Raw genomic sequence first — 21,227 nt, forward strand, 5'->3', positions numbered from 1 at the left:
ATTTTTCACATTCCACATTATGTCAGCCCATCAGAAAAAGCTGTCACTACCTAGATTCCCTTCAGCTTTCACTCATCGCACTGCAAATAGCAAGCTGGGGTACTACCACGTACTGGCAACTTTCCATGCATTTTCCAAATGTGCTGGCTAGCTATTTAAATATTTGAGGGTTGGGGTTAAGTCTGTAATCTCAAACTTATTTCAATTTCTGTAGGCATCCAGCCTCACCAAGATAACAAACATATTCAGGAGCAGCAAAGTTAGTTTACTTTGCCCAAGATGTCTGCATCCTCAAGTTCTCAAATTGATGGATCACAGCCACTTGGTCAAACTTCAAAATGCAAGGATAGTCTTGTATTGCAGTGCAACTAAAAACATTAATACTTCTCAATCCATACACCATTTATAAAAATTGACACATGGTCTATATGAGACCAAATAGTACAGTTCAAGTCCTCTCTCCATCCTCCCCCCAAAAATAAAATAATTTCACAACATGGGGTGACAGTTCATCACTGGGAGGTGTTCCAATAGGATGACCTGACTGTTGTACTGACTATCCAGGGATTCTCCAATTCACAGAGCAGCTAAGTCTCTGCTTTACTCTCGTATGTTCATGATTTAAAAATCAGTGTGAAGAACTCAATTCTGTTCCAGTCACTAGCCCTGAAACCTTATTACAAACTATAAGCTACACAGCTTCAGCAATTATCTACCAGAAGCAAGATCTTGTCTGTACAAAATTTTGAAATGCTCCCTATCGCATGTTATTGCCAAGTGACCTGAAACCACATGTTGCTGCAATGCAGAGAAACTCCATGACTCTTTGCTGCTGCAGAATTTGCTCTATCTCCCTCATACTCAAATGCAGACCCTTTGGTGCAAATTCATTTACAGTCCCTAGTTATCACTCAATCCAGTGGTCCATCACTTGGGAACCTTGGTACTTGTACTTGCTTTTTGTTTTGGAGGCAGGGGTTGGGGAGCAATGTTGCATTGGATCATCTAGATCTCACTTAACATCCATGTACTTGCTCAAACTTCCGCTGTTTATGCAATCAGGAACTTTCAAATAATTACAGAAAATGATGGAAAAAGCTCAACAATTCTAGCAGCCTCTTTAGAAAGATCTGCACCCCTTAATCAGAAATGTTCTGAACAAGTTTCAGATCTGAAACTTTGACTCATTTCTCTTATGCACATAGAGTTAAAACTTCTGCAGAATCTTTTTCTTTTAAAAAGTAATTTTGGATTTCCGGTATTTGCAGCATTCACCTTACAATGAGCAGAAATGTAGTTTTTTTTTCTTAATCTGCAGCATGGATAGGGCAGATATGGCTGCCATGCTGGCAGCCATATCTGCCCTATCCATGCTGGCAGCCATAGGCTATTTTTCAGTAAATAAACTGGTCTCATTGGGCCATATGAAGCCAATAGAATGAATGAATGCCAGAATGGAATAGTTGGAGTCGAACAGACTATTACTTCAACATAAAGGAGCCAATTATATTAAAACTGAGCATCAGCTTATCGAAGTGAGCCTGTGTAAATGTTCAGTTCTTATAAAGTGTGATCACCAAATTAGATTTGTCCTGAAGACACAAGACGGTTACTGTAAATACTGGGGAGGAAAATAGCGTTACAAAGGCATTGATCCACAATAACATCCAATGGTTAATAGCAGCTGAGAGGAAGGAGAGATCCTCCCATTCCAATCAGCTGATTACCACCTAACCCAAAGCATCAACTAATCTTTTCTCCACAGATGTCATATCATTTGACCTTTGCAAATCCAGTCTTTTGTGAAAAGGCAAAATCCAGTGAATTTTATCATTCCAACAGTAAATGGGAGGACTTGCATACACAACCTGCAGTCATTCCTGGTCCACTGGACTCAGTTACACTGTTATATTGCCAACTTTCAGCACAAGTGTTCCAACTGTTACAAAGGCCCAAGCAGATTAGCCTGAGCAATGACTGCTGACAGTGATTTGCTTAGGTATATTTTAACATTAAGCGCTGTTCTTAGATATCCATCTGCACTGCAAACTCATCAGAAGTTTTTACAACTGGGAAGGTGTTTGATATTAAGTATTCAAGACTGACAGTTGTTTGTTAAAAAGTGCTTACTACCATTAACTAGCACACAGTCTGATGCACATAAGCAGTTAATACTGCACTCGCAATAGCACTGTTGACTGTTAGCACCAGAGATTTAAATTTTAAAAATCTCACTGCTAGAAAAACACTTTTGTAGCCATTAGCTGGTTATTTCAAAATTTAAAGTATCAAGTTCCGTTGCTGCAAAAATCACTTTTACTGGCTGAAAAAAAGTTAAACAATGAACAGCTGTGCCATTTCCCAAACAGTACGGTTTGCAGTGATGAGGCTACCAGACAGGACAAATCCAAACTTTCAGAACCCATAATTCACAACTTTTAAATGCTAGATTGACAGAAAAATGAAGATTTTCTTAAATACTATAAGAGCTAATTTAAAGATTAGGATACAGACAAGTTATTGGATGGGTAGGTACTATGTAGTCCAGAAAGATAAAATAACAGTTCCCTACCCCACAATGCAAATAGCAACAAAATGGAGGCAGGTAGCAGTCTAGAGTTGTCCAATTCACTTGCCACATCAAGCAAATTGGCCACAGACATGTAGAATATTATATTCATCAGTTGAAAGATTTCAATAAGATGACATGAGAATCCTGCAGCAGCCCATTGGACCCAAGGACAGAGTTTCAGGTCTATTTAACATGAAGGCCAAGTAGAAGCAAGCAGAAAATCCTGAAAAAGTAATCTTGACCATTAAAAAAAGTCTGATGTGACAGATGTCATGGTAGAGAAGCCACCACTGGAAGAAATGAAAAGTTATTGAGCATCTTTATTGCTACACAACTGGATGCCTTGTATACTGACTAGATGCTGTATTATTCTTTGATAGCTGCCCCCAAGTACAAAACACTACTGCTCACCTTTAGTCCCGAATTTAAAGACTTAGAGGTGACCCATGAAAAATTGTTCACATAATCCTGAATATAGATTTTTTTCCAAAAACAAAAAATCAGCCCAGAGGGTTATTAGGCAAGTGGCTGATTTAACACAAGAGCCAGCAACTTCAATAGTTACAACGGATTGGGTTAATTGGATTGATTAATCACAAGACATTTCGAAAGGCACTAGTAGGGTAATGGCAACTAATGTGAAGAGCAGCTCAGCACATCAACTTCTCACCTTCATTAATCTCAGGATCATTCTGAATCTTCCCCATCGGCCCCAAAATGACCCATTACAAGTAGCAGGAAGATGTGCTGAGCTTAAACGGTAAACTGGAAAAAGCAGGGAGTGAGTGTTAGTGACTTCACAGTAGCAAGATATTCTATAAAAGCTGAAATCCAGGTGCGTTTGCTACCTTCTTGCCCCACAGTATGTTAAAAACACCAGGAAGGGACTAAAAATGTCTATTTTCTTTTACAAGTTAATAATTGGGGCTGTAAAGGTTCTGCAACTTTATGTAGTGAGTGGAGCAGGTTCCATCCCTGGTCTGTGCTGAATTAGTGTATGGGTGCACAGTTCAGTACATAGTGATTTAAAAGTAGCACAGAAGGATGGGTTATCCAGATTGCAGTAATGATTTGGCAGAGGAACTTTAACTGGCACAAAAATTGCTGAATGGCAACTGAAGCAACATCGTAGCACACAATGGAGTAGCACAGAAAAATGAAAACCATCGAGCAAGCTCAGAGACCCGGCTCAAGTGATCAACACCACCTCTCCCATCACAGAGGTAGCTTCAATGTCCTTAACTATCAAATACTATACTATTCACACAAGCATTACATAACAAGTGTGTTAATTTAGGGTGAAGGTTTAATCATGACATGGCTGAGACTGTGCCAAGGGCCCATGATGAATTAATACATGATTAAAATACCGATTGGCACGGATGCATTAGAGCTCCAGGCTGTGCATTATTACAGCTGGGATGAGCAGAGTGACCATCAGGAAACAAAGTCCACATTAATCAATATGGTTGAGCAAAGAGTTACTGAGACTGAGGCAAGCAACCAAACAGTGTGATTAGTGTTTGGCTCTACTTCCATTGCTGTAAGGTTTTATCCAGAAAGTGCGATCTTTGTTGATCGGTTACAGTTGTTCCCTGATGGCCAACTTTTCTCCAACAGGTGCTGGCCACTCCTATTGTTCCACTGTCCATTGATTTTTAAAAGAGCATGACAACTTAATTTAGGAACATTGGTAAGTAACTGCACTTGTTAAACACCAACTAACTTCAATTTTAGCATTGCCTCAAGGACTTCAGAAAAAGTCATGTTTACACATTGGAATATAAAGGAAAGCTGAATACCAGAGTGTATAGAGAGGTTAAAGAGCTTGAAGAATACCAAGATGTCATCCAGCCACCCCCCTCAAGCCAAATTTGCCAGTCTTTCATACTAAAATTGTTTTAAAATCAAAATCCAAATCAAATACTTTTTTTTTTAAGGTAAGATGATTCATTACTGTGAGTAAAAATCAGTGCCACCCTCTTCGTAGCTCTAATTTTTCTGACTGATGTTAAGCTTTGTCGCACATCTGTATGGCTTCTAGAAATGAGGAAACTGAAATTTCTCACTTCTACTAAGCCCAAGTGAAAGGACAGGAGGCAATTAATAGTAGACATGAGATAAGTACATGCTAAATTTCTGTTCAACTTCTCTCATTAGCAATCTGCACAGATGGTTTGAATTAAATTTAACTCCTGACACAGATGACAAAGACACAGATAAACTACAGCTGCAAACATATTCAAAACATCTTCCTGAGGGATAGCACAGAGATCCAGTGCTTCAAGGATACGAGCAGAATAGGATTCAAATGGCAATAATTGAAGTTACATTTTACAATGGTTGCTAGCTAGATGCCATTGAAAGGAATGGTCTCTCCCACCCTCTCAATTAACACTTGAAGCCTTTCCCAGGGGACCAAACTCAGAAGGCAGCCAACCCGGATCCCACCCACATGCTATTTCTCCATGGTACTTTCTGAAACATCCACGTCCTGATGTTGCTACAGTTCCAAGTCACAAAACAAAAAAAAATTACAATCTGAAATCAGAACAAGAATTAGAAGGCAGACGAGAACTGGACTTAGGGAGAAATATTTTGCAAATTAGAGCACAACTGCAAAATGATATTTGACTATGATGTAAGTTAACTTAACATCAGTAAAACATTGAACACCCAGTCAGTTCAGAAGAATGTTTCTCAATATTTAGCTTTTCTTTATATCTTCTTGTACTATCAAGTTGATTTTTCACATGTAGAAATTATACTTGTTTGAAGAGTAACGTAATTTTATTCACACCAAAGATAGGAAGACAAGGGATTTAGTCCCTAAACAGTCTAAGTTATAGATCTGCAGAGCACTTTCATTGTTCAATAACTGTCCCGCAATGTCAATGTTCAAGCATACCTAAATATTCAACATTAGGCACAGATCCGCCAGTGAACTCAAACACCAACTTGAAATTCACTGCTCTTGGTCACCTTGGTGGACAGTTTCTACATCATTTGGAGAAAACTCACGGCTGAAATTTGTTGACCCTCTCCTCATTTAGTGTTAACGTACTTAGTGTTTCATTTTGCCGTTCTCCCAGGCATGACAGCACTTAAAATACATGATTACATTTCTTATAAAGACCTGGCCTCTTCAGAATTTTATTTTTGTCAAATTGCGAGGCCTGGGAGAAGGCTGCAACTGGAGAAAGTAGTATTTCATTTGACATTGGACTTGGCCTCATGATGAAACTTTAAAAGCACCACTTCTGTGATTTGAGTCCTCCAAAACCAATAAGGCAAGAGTTGTTTCCATGCATTGTACAGCTGATGGTCCATCTGTAGACTAGGTAGGTCAGTTGCCCATACAAGTGTAGTGTCTCTCTGAATGTGTTACCTTAAAAACATTTGTGTGTTGAAACTGTAGAACATATTCATTGGCTTATTAAAGTACCTGAAATCATCCAAAATTAGTAAGATATATTCCCAATCAGTAGTGTTTAGTATTTACAACAACGAACAGTAAAGATAATGTGTGAGGACATGTAACAAACAGAATTATTAAACTTGAACCTCTCTTCTGCTGTTGATTGGTGCAGGTGTAGGGAACAATCCCCAACCTTCAATGCTCACCCAAAATGGGCTTTTGCCATGTATAGGATGAGCAGGCTGTTCAACCACAGATGGCATCACAGCAGATGTAAATCCTGTCCTTGTTCAAGTCCACATATGCTACATATCTCTTACACCTAATCCTCTGGTTCAGGACTCTAACTGAATTCCTGCTAACTCAATGCAGAACAAAGATGGAACCAGGCCTCTGATCTGAATGGGTTGGTGTTGCAAAAACAAAAAAAGGGGGCGTTGCTATTCACTTGGCCACTGAAGAGAGTTGTTTTTAAACATATTCTCAACACATCTGACCACAGTATCCAACCAATACTTGTGTGGACATCAATTAGTGTCAACTAGAGTTAGACCAGCTCTCTAACTGGCTGCTCTGGAGCAGGCTAGATATGGAGAAAGCTGTACATCACATTGTGTGCCATAAACGCAAGCACTGATGAACAAAATCATTAAGTCAGATGAGAAGTGACATTAAAATATCTACCAGCACAGTTCTTCACTGGGATCTGCAGGCTGCAGACTCAGAGCCAGCTGTTATCTTTCTGGGTTACTGTAAACGTCAAAGGGCCAAAGTCTTCAGGGGAGAAAGTGAACTAGAGAAAACTTGTTCCCATTTGTAATTCAAATCATTGTTTTTAAAAACAAGCGCACTCAGCTTAGGTCCTCCTCAGGGTTCTGTTGATCCAGGAGTCGAACGTGGGTGAAAGGGAAGTGACCATGTTTACCATTGCATTCTCCTTCCCATTGGCCATTCACATTGATCTTGGTCACCTTCACTAGGTCACCAACCTACAGAGAAAAACAAAACAGGGTCACAACACCAGACAATATTAATATAATTTAAACAAGTCATTATCAATATGGTGCAATACAACAATTCCATAGAAGACCGAGTGTATATTACCGTTATCCCAAGAATCTTTAACACAAATGCTATGCCCATCAACAAAATCAGTGAATTTGAGGTTTCACAGTAAAGTCATCATAGGGAAGAACTGAAAGAGGCATGCATGACAGGCGTGATATCAAAAATGTTTTCACGCCCTGTTAAACAGCAGTAACAGCTGGGGGTGACATGGTGCTTCCCCACCCACCCCCTCACTATTCAGCTGTGATTAGAACATTGACAATTCCCAGGGGTATTTTAGAGTGCCTGCTTGATCTTGAGCAGACTTTGAGTCCCACATCCCAAAATCCATCAAAACTGTCGACATCCAACTTTATTATTATTATTAATGGAACGTGCAACACATATACAACCAACTATGGAGCAATGCCAAAACCAGCACTAATCACAACAGTGTTTTAGAAAGGTTTCTTGGAAAAGGACAGCCTGAACAATCACTGCAGAACTTCAGACAGGTGCCTTTAGTTTACTTAGGCACTATAAGACACAGGAACAGAATTAGGCCATTCAACCCATTGAGTCTGTCATGCTATTTGTTCACAGCTGATACTTCTAAATCGCATTGTCCTGCCACCTCCCCTTAATTTCCTAAGAATCAAGAACTGGTCCTAAATCCACTCAACGACTTGGCCAGCTCAGCCATCTTCAGCACTGAGTTCCACAGAGTCAGCGCCATCTGACTGAAGAAAATCCTCATCTCAGTTTTAAAGGGTCATCTATTCACCCAGAGGCTGTCGTCCCAGGTCCTGGTTTCTTCTCAAAGTGGAAATATTTTCTCCATGTCAGCTCTATCCAGGCCTCTTAGTATCCTGCAAATGCAGTCTGACCAGAGACACTCAGCTTCAGCAGTAGATCTTTGCTGTTGCATTCTAGCCCTCTTGAAAATGAATGCTAACATTGTATTGGTCTTGCTAACTGCCAAGTTAACTTGCAAATTAAATCTAGAGAATCTTGAACGAGAACTCCCAAGTCCCCTTGTGCTTCAGATTTCCAAAGTTTCTCCCCTTTAGAAAATACTGTTAGTCACAAGAAAGATTGGTTGAGGCTTTTAAAAATAGAGTTTACAGGAATGATTCACACCAAATCTAGGGAAAAATCTGAAATAAATCTGAATCCACAGGGAGACAAAGTAAAGAAGGTTGTTTTGTAAATTGTATGAGGTACAAAATACAACTTTTCCCACAGGTCAGCAGGTACACATGGGCCTGAACTACACAGATCAAAATGATCCAAAGTCTGATTCCCAGCCAGCAGTAAGTTTTCTAAAACTTCAGCCAAGTTAGTCCACAACAAAAGGGCTTTACATTTGGTGTCTATACCCCTTATCGAAAGAGAGAAGAATGATTTTTACCAGAGTTCCATTTAGTTACTCCCTAGAGAAGAACAAGCATGTGAATACCAGGAGGAGAAAGCTGCACGACTTTAGTCGGAGCCCTTAGAACCAAATGAATGGAATCCAGCAATCTTCATATCTAACAATCTGAGTAAGCAGAACTCAAAAGATCTAATATAGAGAGCAATCCTATCTAGCAACATTCTTTCAAACAAAGTCACTCATTTGAAATTCGGCAGGTTCAGACTGATATATCACCTGGCTTTTACTATGCCCTTACACATCCAGAGAAGGGCTGAATCCTCCTATCAGCCACAACTATGTCAAGGGATGAGTCATTCTACAAACAAGGGAGCCATCACAGAAACCGCCCTGCTGATTTGAACAAAGTTGAGAAAGTTGGAATACTGATTTTGTTGGGGCAAAGTTGGAGGAGGAAATTAAGGAATCTGTTAAGTACATCCCTAGCATACAACAAAACAAATACTGACGAAGATTACACTTTTCATGCCAATCACAAGAACTCCCTCCCTCTTTACACTAATTTGTTTCAACGTCCCAATTCCACTTCAGGTGACCACCATCCAGGAGATCAAACCTGCAGATAGATAATCTTCAGTCTGAAGTGGTCACCATTGATTTGACAAAAAGTGGTGAGATTTATTAATAAGATATTTTTATATATAAACCATTTTAAAAGTGTGGAGTTTAAACTAGTGGTACATGGGTAATGGCTTATTTAAGCCCTTGACAAAAGTAACTAAGGTCAGAATCCTTTCCAGGACAGTGCCCATATCAGTGTCAGAGATCACGAGACTTCAGCTAACACTGCAGTGGTGCTTGAAGATTGTTATGAACCCCAGGATGTAAATATTCAATGAATTAGATTGCCTTTGGTTTAGAAAGGATCAAGGATTAATTTTATAGTTTAGAAATCCCAAAGATTGAAACCTTTACAGGCCCTTTTGAAAGAGGCTAAACTTGGATCAGAGGTGAATATAGTCAACAAGTACAGGCCAGTTCAGGGAAAACTTTGTGTAAAAGGTAAGCTTGTGAAACTTTCAGACCAAAACAGAGTTTGATGAGAAACTGGCAGGTTATTGAAGGACTGAGAAAACTTAATTGTTCAGCTTTTGGAGTATTCATGCAAGTCTTCAGTTCACAGGACAGACTGGGAAGCAGCACTCAAGTCAAACCTAAAGGTTAGACACAAAGGGAAATTTTTCAATATTTGGGTATTTGGAAAGTGGTGGTGCTACACAATATTGGTATTTTGCTTTGTGCGATAACTTTGATATTGTCTAGATTTGTTGCATTTGAACATGGACTTCAGTATCTGAGTCACCGCAAATGGTGCTGAACGTTATGCAAATCAATTGGTGAACACCCCCACTTCTGACCTTACGATGGAGGGAAGGTCATTGATGAAGCAGCTGAAGGTGGTTGGGTTGAGGACACTATCCTGACTAATTCCTGCAGGGATATTGTGACGCCAAGATGACAGACCTCCAACCACCACAACCGCCTTTGTGCGAGGTCTAACTAACCAGAAGAGTCTGGTGCTCCCCATGCCAAATTCCCATTGACTCATTTCACAAGTATGTCGCAAAGCTACAGTCAAATGCAACCTTGATGTCAAGGGCACTCTCGCACCTCACTTCTGGAATTCAGCTCTTTTATCCATGTTTGAACTAAGGCTATTATTAAAGGTGTGGCACTGGCAGAACCCAAACCGAACATGAGCAAGCAATGCTGCTCGACAGCACTGTTGATGACACCTTATCACTTTAGTGATGATACGGAGTGGATTGATGGGGTGGTAATTGGCTAGGTTGGATTTGCTCTGCTTTGTGTACACTGTACAATTTTCCATATTGTCAGGTAGATGGAAGCAGTACTGGGATAGCTTGGCTAGGAGTGCTGCAAGCTCTTGAGCACAAGTCTTCAGGACTACAGGTATTACTAGAATGTCAGGCCCCATAGCCGTTGCAGCATCCAGTACTTCCAGCTGTTTCTCAATAACATATGAAGTCATTTAGATTGGTGGAAGACTGGCATCTTTCATGATAGCTACCTCAGGAGATAGCTAATTTGACTCACCCACCCAGCATTGCTATCTGAAGCATTTGCAACAGTATTATCTTTTACATTGATGTGCTAGCTCCGCCATTTGTGAAGATGGGAATATTGCTGGAGCTTTCTACCAACATTCATAATTTGATGTGGCAGGACTGCAAAACAGAATTATGATCAGATCCTTTGGCTGTGGAATCATTTAGTCCTGTATGTAGCTTCACCAGGTTTACCCCTCATTTGTTGGTGCCCCCAGTGTTGGTCCTTACATGCCCTCATGCATTTTTCATTGAATGGCTGATAGGTGGCAAGTAACACTTGGGCCCTACATCTGCTTGACAATATAATCTCCAATATGACAGATCATTAAAAGGTGGCAGTACAGGTAGAAAGAGCAGTTCACAAAACATACCATGTCCTCAGCTTTATTAATAAAGACAGAGTATAAAAACAGAGGAGATTGTTGAACTTGCACAAGATGCTTGTTAGCCCTGAGCTGAAGCAGTGTGTACGGTTGTGGGTACAACACTTGAAGGTTATGAAGCCGTGCGAGGGCAAGGAAGCATTTACAAGGATGGTTAAAGGGATGAGAAACTGCAGTGATGAGAGGAAGCCGCTGAGGGGAGGGTTTCAAAATCATGAGCAGGACTAGACAGGATACAATAGAAATTTGTCACATGTACTTTTATGTGAAAAATACAGTGATAAGCTTTATAAGTCACTCCACCATGGCACCTACATCAATGACAGAATTCATGCATAATAAAGCAAAAGTAAAATCAAGACAAAGTTAATCACAGTTCAGTTCATTACTCCTGAAGTTAGGAATGATAGAATACCCTGAAGATGCAGTTGGGACAAGACTGCCACATTGGGCCACTGAATACTAGACTGGAAGCCTCCACCAAAGATGACTGTCACTCCTGGATGAGACTACCTGCTAGGCTGATGGAATACCTGGACAAAGACAAACTCACACGGGGACAAGGTTGCCACTCTGGGCCAAGACCACCTTTCTCCACCTTCAGGGAACCACAGCCTTGGCCTAGTCTGCAAGTCCAGGCAGGGGACAGTCAGCCCAGACCTGTTCCTCGCTCGCCAGGAGATCCCATGCTAGGGCTGAACTGTGTCTGGCTGCTGACAGAGCCTCCTCCTTCATCCACCAATTTCCAGTCTTAAAAAGAGAAAGAAAGTGGATGGGAGAGGACGAGCCCTGGTCTCAACCCCCCCTACATTCCTGCTCATAAAAAAAGGAAGAATAAGACAGCATAAGCAAGTGCGATGCAAGATAAAACACACAAACTAGTCAGGGACTGGAATGCATTGCCTGAAACAGTGGGGGTAGGTTCAACTTAGGCATTCAAGAGTATTTTAATATAATTACTTGGTTAGAAAGTGTGCAAAAATATGGGGGAGCAAGAAAGTGATCGGCACAGGTAACAATGCTCATTGGAGAGACAGTGCAGGGACAAGAGGCTGAATTGCCTCCTTCTGTGTTAAACAATTGAGATTTTGTGAACTCAGGAGTGTGATGGAATACAGTTAATTCTGGGATAATGTACGTTTCAGCAGCATGATTTGGTTATAATGTCACTGAAGAATTAGGGAACATTATTTTTGAGGAATTATTTGTTCTCAATAGTGCAATTCAAGGGGGGGTGGGGAAAGAGTAAAATCAGTTCACATGCTTTGGTCCACACATGCACCAAAATCTCTGCCATGCTGCATGTGCACGATGTCAGTGTCAGTCTTTGTGCTGTCCTGCGCATGTACCTGTATCAGCTGTCGACAAAGCAGCTTTCTGTGAAGGGGTACTGTACAGAGTAGCTCTCTTCTAGTTTTTAAATGTATGGTGTTAAATTTACTTTTGTTTCATTGATAAATATAATTTTAACCTTCATTCAGGCTGCACTACACTGTGTTAGCCAATTGGGTGAATTTTGAGTGGTCATATTTTTTTTTCCCACACCTTTTCCCAAAGATCCCATTATTTACATTAAGTAAGGTTTCACAGGAACGCAATTATGACATCATAGGAGAACCCACTGCACTCTTCACTTGCCTAGATGAGTGCAGTTCCAACACAAGAAGCTTGATACCATTCAGGACAAAGCAACACCCAATCCATAAATTTACATTAAAAAGTCAACGTTTCACTGCAGCACTGATGCTTTGTAGCACTGCACACTACTAACTGTAAAGATGCAGTGCAGAAATTCATCAAGCCTTGCCAGACAGCATCTGCAGCACTCATGACCACTACCAATCGGAAAGACAAGGACAGCAGATGAATAAAAGCATCACCCTCCCAAGTTTCTCTCCTAGCTATTCAGCATCCTGATTTAGAAACATCACCGCTCCTTCGGTATCACTGGGTCAAAAGCCTGGAACTCCATCCCTAATGACACAGTGGGTCTGCCAAATACATGACAAGAGAAGGTATGGATGCACAATAAATGCAGCCATCGACAACCACATTCCATAAGTGAAGTTCATTAAAAGTTAAAAATTAAACTTCCATGGTAAACTAAATCTGCAGCCTCATCCCCAGGTGCCAGTGTATGCCTACCACGCTAATTCATAAATAAGTGTGATCAAGCCAAATTTCAGTTATGGTGATATAGCGGAGACCATAACAGAGGAGGAGCCAACATTGTTTGAAAAAGAAAACAATGCATGGCCAATTACAGTTAAATTGGTTTTTATCTGCAAAAATAACAATTTGCACACAAAATCAAAATATCATGCGAAACCACAAGTTGGGCACCAACTCCCAGCTGTATTCAGGGCTAAGAATAAGTAGTGAACAGCTGTAACAGCAAAATAATTTGTATTTTCTCAATACACACAAACTATCCAAATGATTTCAGAGTTGTGACATGAACCAGTTAAGCCACAAAATATTCATCTGGAAAAAAATTCCAGAACCAAAAAAAAGGAGGTTTAAAACCACTATCTAACATGAGACAAACAAACAGCATGTTAGAGAAGCTCAGGTCTGGCAGCATCTGTGGACATACAGAGAATTGAAGTTAATGTTTCAAGTCCAATATGAGGCTTCTTCAGAATAAAATGCCAGCATTTAATGATTGGTTCCAGTTCTCCTTTGAGCATTCGGTCACAAACTTTCCTAGTTCAAAAAAAAATTGAAACAACTGAAACTATATATGACTGGTTTTTAACCCAATCAATACATGGCAGTTACAGTGGTTAATACGGTGTCTTTCATTACACATTTGATCTGAGCAGGTCTCCCTGCAGTAACACTTCAAACAGGGCTCCTTTTTCACCTCAAAGTCAAGTAAAAAATGTTTAAGGAAAGCAGGCAGAAAGAAGGACAAAAAAATTTAAGACAAAATTGATTTTTTCAAAACACGGATATAATCCTTAACTCCACTTTCCTGCCTTTGATCTACAGCCCCTAATTACCTTACTGATTAAAAGTCTGTCAGCCATGAAGATACACCCTTAATGACCCAGCCTTGACAGTCCTCTGTGATAAAGAGCTACGTAAATGATTCCTCATTCCTCAATTATAGGATTCCTTATTCTAGATATTGTGCCATCTAGGACAAATAAGGCCAAGGCCTGAAAGTCAAATAGAGAAAAATACAAATTCCTCACAGGTGAAATTTCATAACCAGAGTTTACAAGCAATTCACTTAAAACTGGTTTTATATATTGTAAAACCAAATTCAGCCATAAAAAGGTCTAACAACAGCAAACAGCGATAACTCAAAGCTAACCAGGAAACATTAGTCTGTCAGAATCTTGCAAGCTTACTTTGAGTTTGCTGCTACTATTGACCTCTGAACTTTGGATTGTGTTGTCACTAAATAGCACACAACATGATCCAAGAATAAAAACAGCAATCATTACCAAGAGCTATTCTAAAAAAAAATCAAACTGTCAATATATATAGATCTAAACCATTCAAGAGGCAGCTACATGGTAATTGCTTGGGCAGGGAAAGTTTAGTACCAGTAGGTTTCTAACCATTGTAGAGCAAAATGAAATAGATGTTGAGACAAAAAAAACTGGAGATGCTGGAATCCAAGGCAGACAAAGCAAGAGGCTGGAAGAACACAGCATGCCAGGCAGCGTCAGGAGGTGAAGTCAATCTTTCAGGGAGAAACCCTTCTTCAGGGCTGGAGTTGGGCGAGGTAGTGATAAGTGAACGCAGGTAGAGGGTATGGCCTGATTGGTTGTTGGGAGGAATTAATCCGGTTGGTAGCTGGAAGGAAGGGTTGGTCAGAGGAATGGAAAGGAGGAGGAGGGGCTCCAGTTCCACCCTCAATCCTCTTCCATTCTTCTGACCAACCCTTCCTTCCAGCTACCAATCAGGCCGTACCTTCTATCTGTATTCACCTATCACTACCTCCCCCCAACTCCAGCCCTGAAGAAGGGTTTCCACCCCGGTGTCCCCCAACCCCACCTTCATCTGCAGCTTCCCTTGTCTTCCCCCACCCCCACAAGCCTCGTGATGGCTGACATTCTGCATGTGGCAACTGGTGGATTTACGCAGATAGCAGCATTATTTCCAATTCCGGAAGTAGCTGCTGCTCAGACCCCAAAACATTTGCAAAGTAAAACAAAAGACAGAATCCTGCTCAACAGCAAGTGAGTCTTCCCATGCCCTCCCTTTTCAACATTCTGATGGGACCATTCCATCTGCAACACCCTGATCCACACCCAGGTCAAACTCACCAGCAGTCCCTGGACAACCTTTCCTATAGCACACTGCTCCACAGCCTGCTGAGCCTTTTTAGCAGTTTCTGTTTTTATTTCTATTTCAAAGTCCTGAATTTATCTACAAAAACACACTAGCGAACCTTAAGGTCTACAATAGTCATAATTCTAATCAACTACACATCTCCTCCTCCGTTGACATGATAGAGACAGCCATTCCTGGCTTAGATAAATTGTTTTGAATCCAAAGCTTGATCTGTTATCTTCCTCCTCTAAATTCTCCACAAACTATTTCTTCAACTTCACCCACAATCAGTTCTCTTCATCCAGTCCTCAACACCTGCTCAGATTAATTTCTCTTCCTTAAGCAAAATATGTCCTCTGTCAATTAAACATGAAAAAAGCATCACACTGAAACATGTTGCATGTAAGCATTCCAAGCGTGATGGCAATTGCACTTAAAAATAATTCATTGCAACAGCAACAAAAAAAAGATTGAAATGAAGCAGTTCTCGATGCAACACTACTATGAATAGGAGTCTAACCAATGATATTTCAACTCTAACATGAAACCACCCCTTTAAGCATCCTAACTTAACCAGGAATTCTATGAGTGACTGGAATGTGATTCCAAATTGATCCATGCATGAAGTCTAATTATTTTTGCATCTGGATTTCACTTGTCAGGAGTCGGCCATAAAACCCTGTAGTCATTTATTCCAGGCATCGGTGATCAGAAGCCCTTATTTTTATTTCTTTGTCCCCTCAGAGCATTCACATCACTCTTTTAATCTCTTCTGCTTCCTATTACCAGCTTTTGGTCCAATCCTCAAGTTTATATTTCAAAAACAAGTTATTCAAATCAATAGCAAGGTGCCAAAAGCAAGTTCATTGTGTTTTCCTTCAAGCCGATATCCTGTTTGCTGAAACATTCCTTCTGCTGTCCTGGCACAGATCAGCACAGCTTTGTGATCAAAAACTGAGATCTTCTTGAATCTGGAATTACATTACTTCTTCCTTGATATCAAGAGTGTCAATAAGTCAATTTTCTTTCAGAGACTTAAAATGCAGAGGATCAACAAGAATCCAACACAATCTGTTCAACATGTCCCAGAGCATGCACTACAAACATCTTTGATAAACAAGGAAACCGCACAAGAGGACTAGTTTCACATGACTAGTGAATAAATAAGAATACCGATTGCAGGAGCCACTCACTCAATCACAAAAAGGTAATGTTACACTAACTGTGCTACTTGTGGCCGATGCAAAATCTGTTATTTTCTCATGTACTTTTAATTATGGACCAAACAATAATTGTTATAAAACAAGGACTGGTGGATGATTGCAAGCAATTTTACACTGTTGCTTGTTCAAAGGTGATTAAAAAATGCAGTTTCAGACAAACTAGAGCTGAGGGGGTTGTGTGCAAATAGAAATTCAGCTGGTAATAAGTAGCTGTTTCAGAACTGGTCACTCGTCCACAAATCAATGACAGAGACCTGTGCTTGCCAACAAGCATGTGAAGTGGTTCTCGAGCATCTGAACACTTTGGGGCTGAGAACAAGATAAAGGCTCTGGAGCTCTATTCTCTATAGTAAAAGCCATTTAAGCTTTAATAAAACCAGATTACCATTCCTTCATTTGTTGCTGTAATTGGTGACTTTTACTTGTTAAGTCAAGAAACTTTTTAAGTGAACCAGCTGTGCTTCTTGCAAACCAGTGGAAAAATCTGGAGGATGACCATGATGCAACATTCTGACCAGCATAAGAATTCTCAACAATCCTGATGAACAAAAACCGATTGCCTTCACAAATTTTCCATCCATCCACAACACCAGTGTTTGTGCATGTACAGGTAAGTATATGCAAGAAATTCTATAAAAGATGATCAGTGTTTTAATTAGTTATATGCTAACAGTTCACAATTGTTTCTGTAGCTGTGCAAATACTTGTAATAAATCATAATTCATGAAGTACAGAAATCTGGTCCATTCTATCAATGTGGGTCTAGAAGACAAATTGGACAATTCTGCACACTTTATAAACTTTTGTAACGACTCCAGGAAAAGAAGGGTGTAATTTCCAGCAGGCTTCTCAAGTAAATCCCAATCTTTTTCCTTACGCTTCTTGACATTTTCTACCAGTTGGAAAATTTCTCTATTCTCAAGTCTATTATGCAACTCCACTCCAGCAAAGAGTCAACATCTCTAGCACAAGGAGGCAACTAGTGCAAAGATTTTCAAAAACCTGACATTGTAAACAACATTTCTGACGGACGCACTTTGTAAGCCTAGAAAAATTTGGTGCTCTTTATAAAGACAATGCAATAGGAAACATTCCAATCCTGTTAACACATCACATTCCTGCATTGGAACTTACAGGAACATTTTATTGTTAGCTGAATATGGTAAGAAAATAATTAGATATCAAACCAACGATCAAGATAAAATTAAAATTAAAACAGATTTTTGTAGCACATACAAACTCTCAGGATGTGCATTGCCACTTATAACTGGAGGTTTCCAGGTTCCTATTTTACAAGTGACATGGTTGCAAGCTTGTCAATCCTTTCATTGTGCTGACATTGAAGGCTATATGTTAAGACGTTGTTCCATAATTTTAAAAAAATGTATCTTTAACACAACTTGTGCAGCAATTCTATTGTTAAACTTTCAAAGAAGAACATTAGAGCAGTACAGTACGTGCCCTTTGGCCCATAATGTTGTGCTGAGCATTTATCTTAATCTAAGATCAACCTAACCTACACACCCCTCAATTTACTGTCGCCCATGTGCTTGTCCAAATGTCCCTAGTGTCTCGGACTTTACTGCCACTACTGGCAGCAAATTTCTCACACCCACAACTCTCTGCGTAAAGAACCTGCCTCTGTTATCTCCCCTATACTTTCCGCCAATCACCTTAAAATTATGACCCCTAGTGACAGAGGGGAAAGTCTCTGGCTATCTATTCACAGTATGCCTCTCATTATCTTGTACACCTCTAGCTCACTCAACCTCTCTTCGTAAGACAAGCCCTCCAATCCAGGCAGCATCCTGGAAATCCCTATAAAGCATCTACATCCTTCCTATAATGAGGCGAGCAGAATGGGACATAATATTCCAAGTGTGGTCTCAGAGTTTTATACAGTTGCAGCAAAATCTCAGCTCAAACTTAATCTCCTGTTAATGAAAACCAAAACACCATATTCCTTCTTAACAACCCTATCAACTTGGGTGGCAACTTTGAGGGATCTATGTATGTTCACCCCAAGATCCCTCTGTTCCTCCACATTGACAAGAATCTTGTCTTTAATACTATTCAGCATTCAAATTCAATCTTCCAAAAAAAAAACTCACTTCACATTTAGCCAGGTTGAACTCCACCTGCTGCTTCTCAGCTCAGCTCTACATCCTGTCAATGTCATGTTGTAGCTTGCAACAGCCCTAGACACCAACACCACTGACCCTTCAGTCATTGGCCAACTTATTAACCCACCCTTTCACTTCTTCGTCCAAGTCATTTATAAGAACTACAAAGAGCAGAGGCTCAAGAACAGAGCCCTGCAGGACACTAGTCACTGACCTCCAGGCAGAATACTTTCCATCCACTACCACGCTGTCTTTTTTTGGCCAGCCAATTCTGCATCCATACAGCCAAATTTCCCTGTATCCTATACCTAACTTCTTTCTGAACGAGCCTAGCGTGGGGAACCTTATCAAACTCCTTACTGAAATCCATATACACTACATCCACTGCTCAACTTTCACCAACTTGTCCCATCACATCCTCAAAGAACTCAAAATGCTTGTGAGGCATTACCTCCCTCTCAAAGCCATGCTGACTACGTTTTTACAAATATTCAAATCCTAACTCTCAGATTCCTTTCCAGTACCTTGCTTACCACAGACACAAGGCTGACTGGTCTGTAATTCCCAGGGATTTCTCAATTCCCTTTCTTGAATAGAGGAACATTCGCTTCCCTCCAATCATCTGGTACAACTCCCATGGAGAGTAAAGATGCAAAGATCATAGCCAGAGGCACAGCAATCTCATCCCTCACTTCCCATAACCTTGGATATATCTGGCCTGGCCCTGGGGACTTATCTATTTTGATGTTTCCCAGAATTTCCAGCACATCCACTTGCTTAATATCAAGCTGTTTCAGCCTATTAACCTGGTCCATGGGATCTCACTATCAACAAGGACCCTCAGTGAATACTGAAGCAAAAACCTCATTTAGGGCCTCTGCCTACCTCTTCAGACTCCAGGTATAAGTTCCCTCCACTATTCCCGATTGGCCCTAATGATCTCTCTGATCATTCTCTTCTTCCTCATGTACTTATAGAAAGCCTTTGGGTTTTCTATAATCCCTCCTGCGAAGGCTTTTTTTTTCCCCAGCCCATTCCTAGCTCTCCTCAGTCTATTTTGGAGTTCTTTCCTAGCTACTGAGTAATCTGCTAAAGATGTGCCAGGTCCTTGCTTCCTCAACCTTAAGTTTCCTCCTTCCTTTTGACAAGCAGCACCTCTGTTCTCATCATCCAATGTTGCTTCACCTTACCATCCCTTGCCTGCCTCAATGGGACAAAGTTATCCAACACTTGCAACAAGTGCTCCTTAAACTGCCTCCACATTTCTGTTATGCCTTTCCTGTAGAACAACTGTTCCCAATTTATACTCCACAGCTCTTGTCTAATAGCAGTATAATTTCCCCTCCTCATACTGTCTGCTCCGATACCACCTCCATAGCCATAGAGAGGTGAAGCAGTTGTGGTCACTGTCACCGAAACACACTCCCACTGAAAGACCTGGCACCTGGTCTGGCTTGTTGTTGAGCATCTGCCCAACACAATCAGCCTATATATCGAGTCAGGAATCCCTCCTGAACAAACCTGACAAAAATTGGCTCCATCCAGACCACCATACCATATGGAGGTCCCAATCAATACTGGGGATGTTGAAGTCACCATAACAACTGTTACATCTGCACCTTTCCAAGATCTTCTGTCCAATCTGTTCTTCAACTCTGCTGCTATTGGGGGTATCTATAGAAAACACCCAATAAAATGACTATTCTTTTCCTGTTACTGACTTCTACCCATACTATTTCAGTAGATGAACCTCCTCAACCACCACCTTTTCTGCAGCTGTGATTGCTCTCTCTAACAATGATACTCCCCCTCCTCTTTTGCCTCCCCCCCACGCCGTTCTTTTAAAAAGATCTAAATCCTGGAACATCCACCAACCATTCCTACCCTGTGAAATCCATGTCTCCGTTATGGCCATCACATCGTAGTTTCAAATACTGATCCAGGCTCTAAGGTCATCACTTAATCCTGACACTCCTTGCATTGAAACAGACACACTTTAACCCAACCCCTTTGCCCCATCAACTGTGTATCCTTCCTGACATACACTCTGCATTCCATTCCTGCCCATTCAACAACTCCTTTCGCTTGATTGGTAGCTCTTCCCCTTCCCTTCTGAACCACGAGCCAGGCTCAGTGCCAGAGACATGGCTATTATGGCTTTCCCCAGTAAGTTCCCAAAGGAACTACTAAAATAAAAACTGGTAACCTTACCAGATCGCCAACAGAACACCCATGGGCTCACCGATCTCTGGACTCAGAGCAGAAGCAGTAATGCAAAGGTTAGAACAAACAGTTTTACCACAAATTTAACCCAAACTCTGGGTCAGATATGTTGATAACACCTTTGTAATAATTAAAAACACAGAAAGAGAGAAAACACACCGGATCATCAACGCCACACTCACAGGAATCCGATTCACGAGAGAAGAAGAGGAGGATAACCAACTCCCATTCCTAGCCGTGATGGTATAGAGAACACCGAACAGAGAATTCACCACAAAGGTATACAGGAAAGCCACACACACAGACCAAGTCCTGAACTATGAAAGCAACCACCCCAACACACACAAACGAAGTTGCATCAAGACACTATTCAAAGAGGGCCACAACACACTGCAGCACACCAGAACTGCAAAAAGAGGAAGAGGAACATCTATACAAGGT

The 21,227-nt window shown here is 40.7% G+C and overlaps 1 protein-coding gene across 1 annotated transcript in view; it reads right to left on the reverse strand.

Annotated features, from left to right (window-relative positions):
• Positions 1 to 1,385: 1,385 nt before the first annotated feature.
• Positions 1,386 to 21,227, reverse strand: part of crk (v-crk avian sarcoma virus CT10 oncogene homolog) — a 41,142-nt gene continuing 21,300 nt past the window's right edge. Inside the window, exon 2 of the mRNA XM_043718085.1 lies at positions 1,386 to 6,979. Coding sequence (XP_043574020.1) covers positions 6,842 to 6,979 — 138 coding nt within the window. The 3' untranslated portion in view covers positions 1,386 to 6,841. The remainder of the gene's footprint in view (positions 6,980 to 21,227) is intronic.

This window comes from Chiloscyllium plagiosum, chromosome 28 (genome assembly GCF_004010195.1).
Source record: "Chiloscyllium plagiosum isolate BGI_BamShark_2017 chromosome 28, ASM401019v2, whole genome shotgun sequence".
NCBI classification, from domain to species: domain Eukaryota; kingdom Metazoa; phylum Chordata; class Chondrichthyes; order Orectolobiformes; family Hemiscylliidae; genus Chiloscyllium; species Chiloscyllium plagiosum.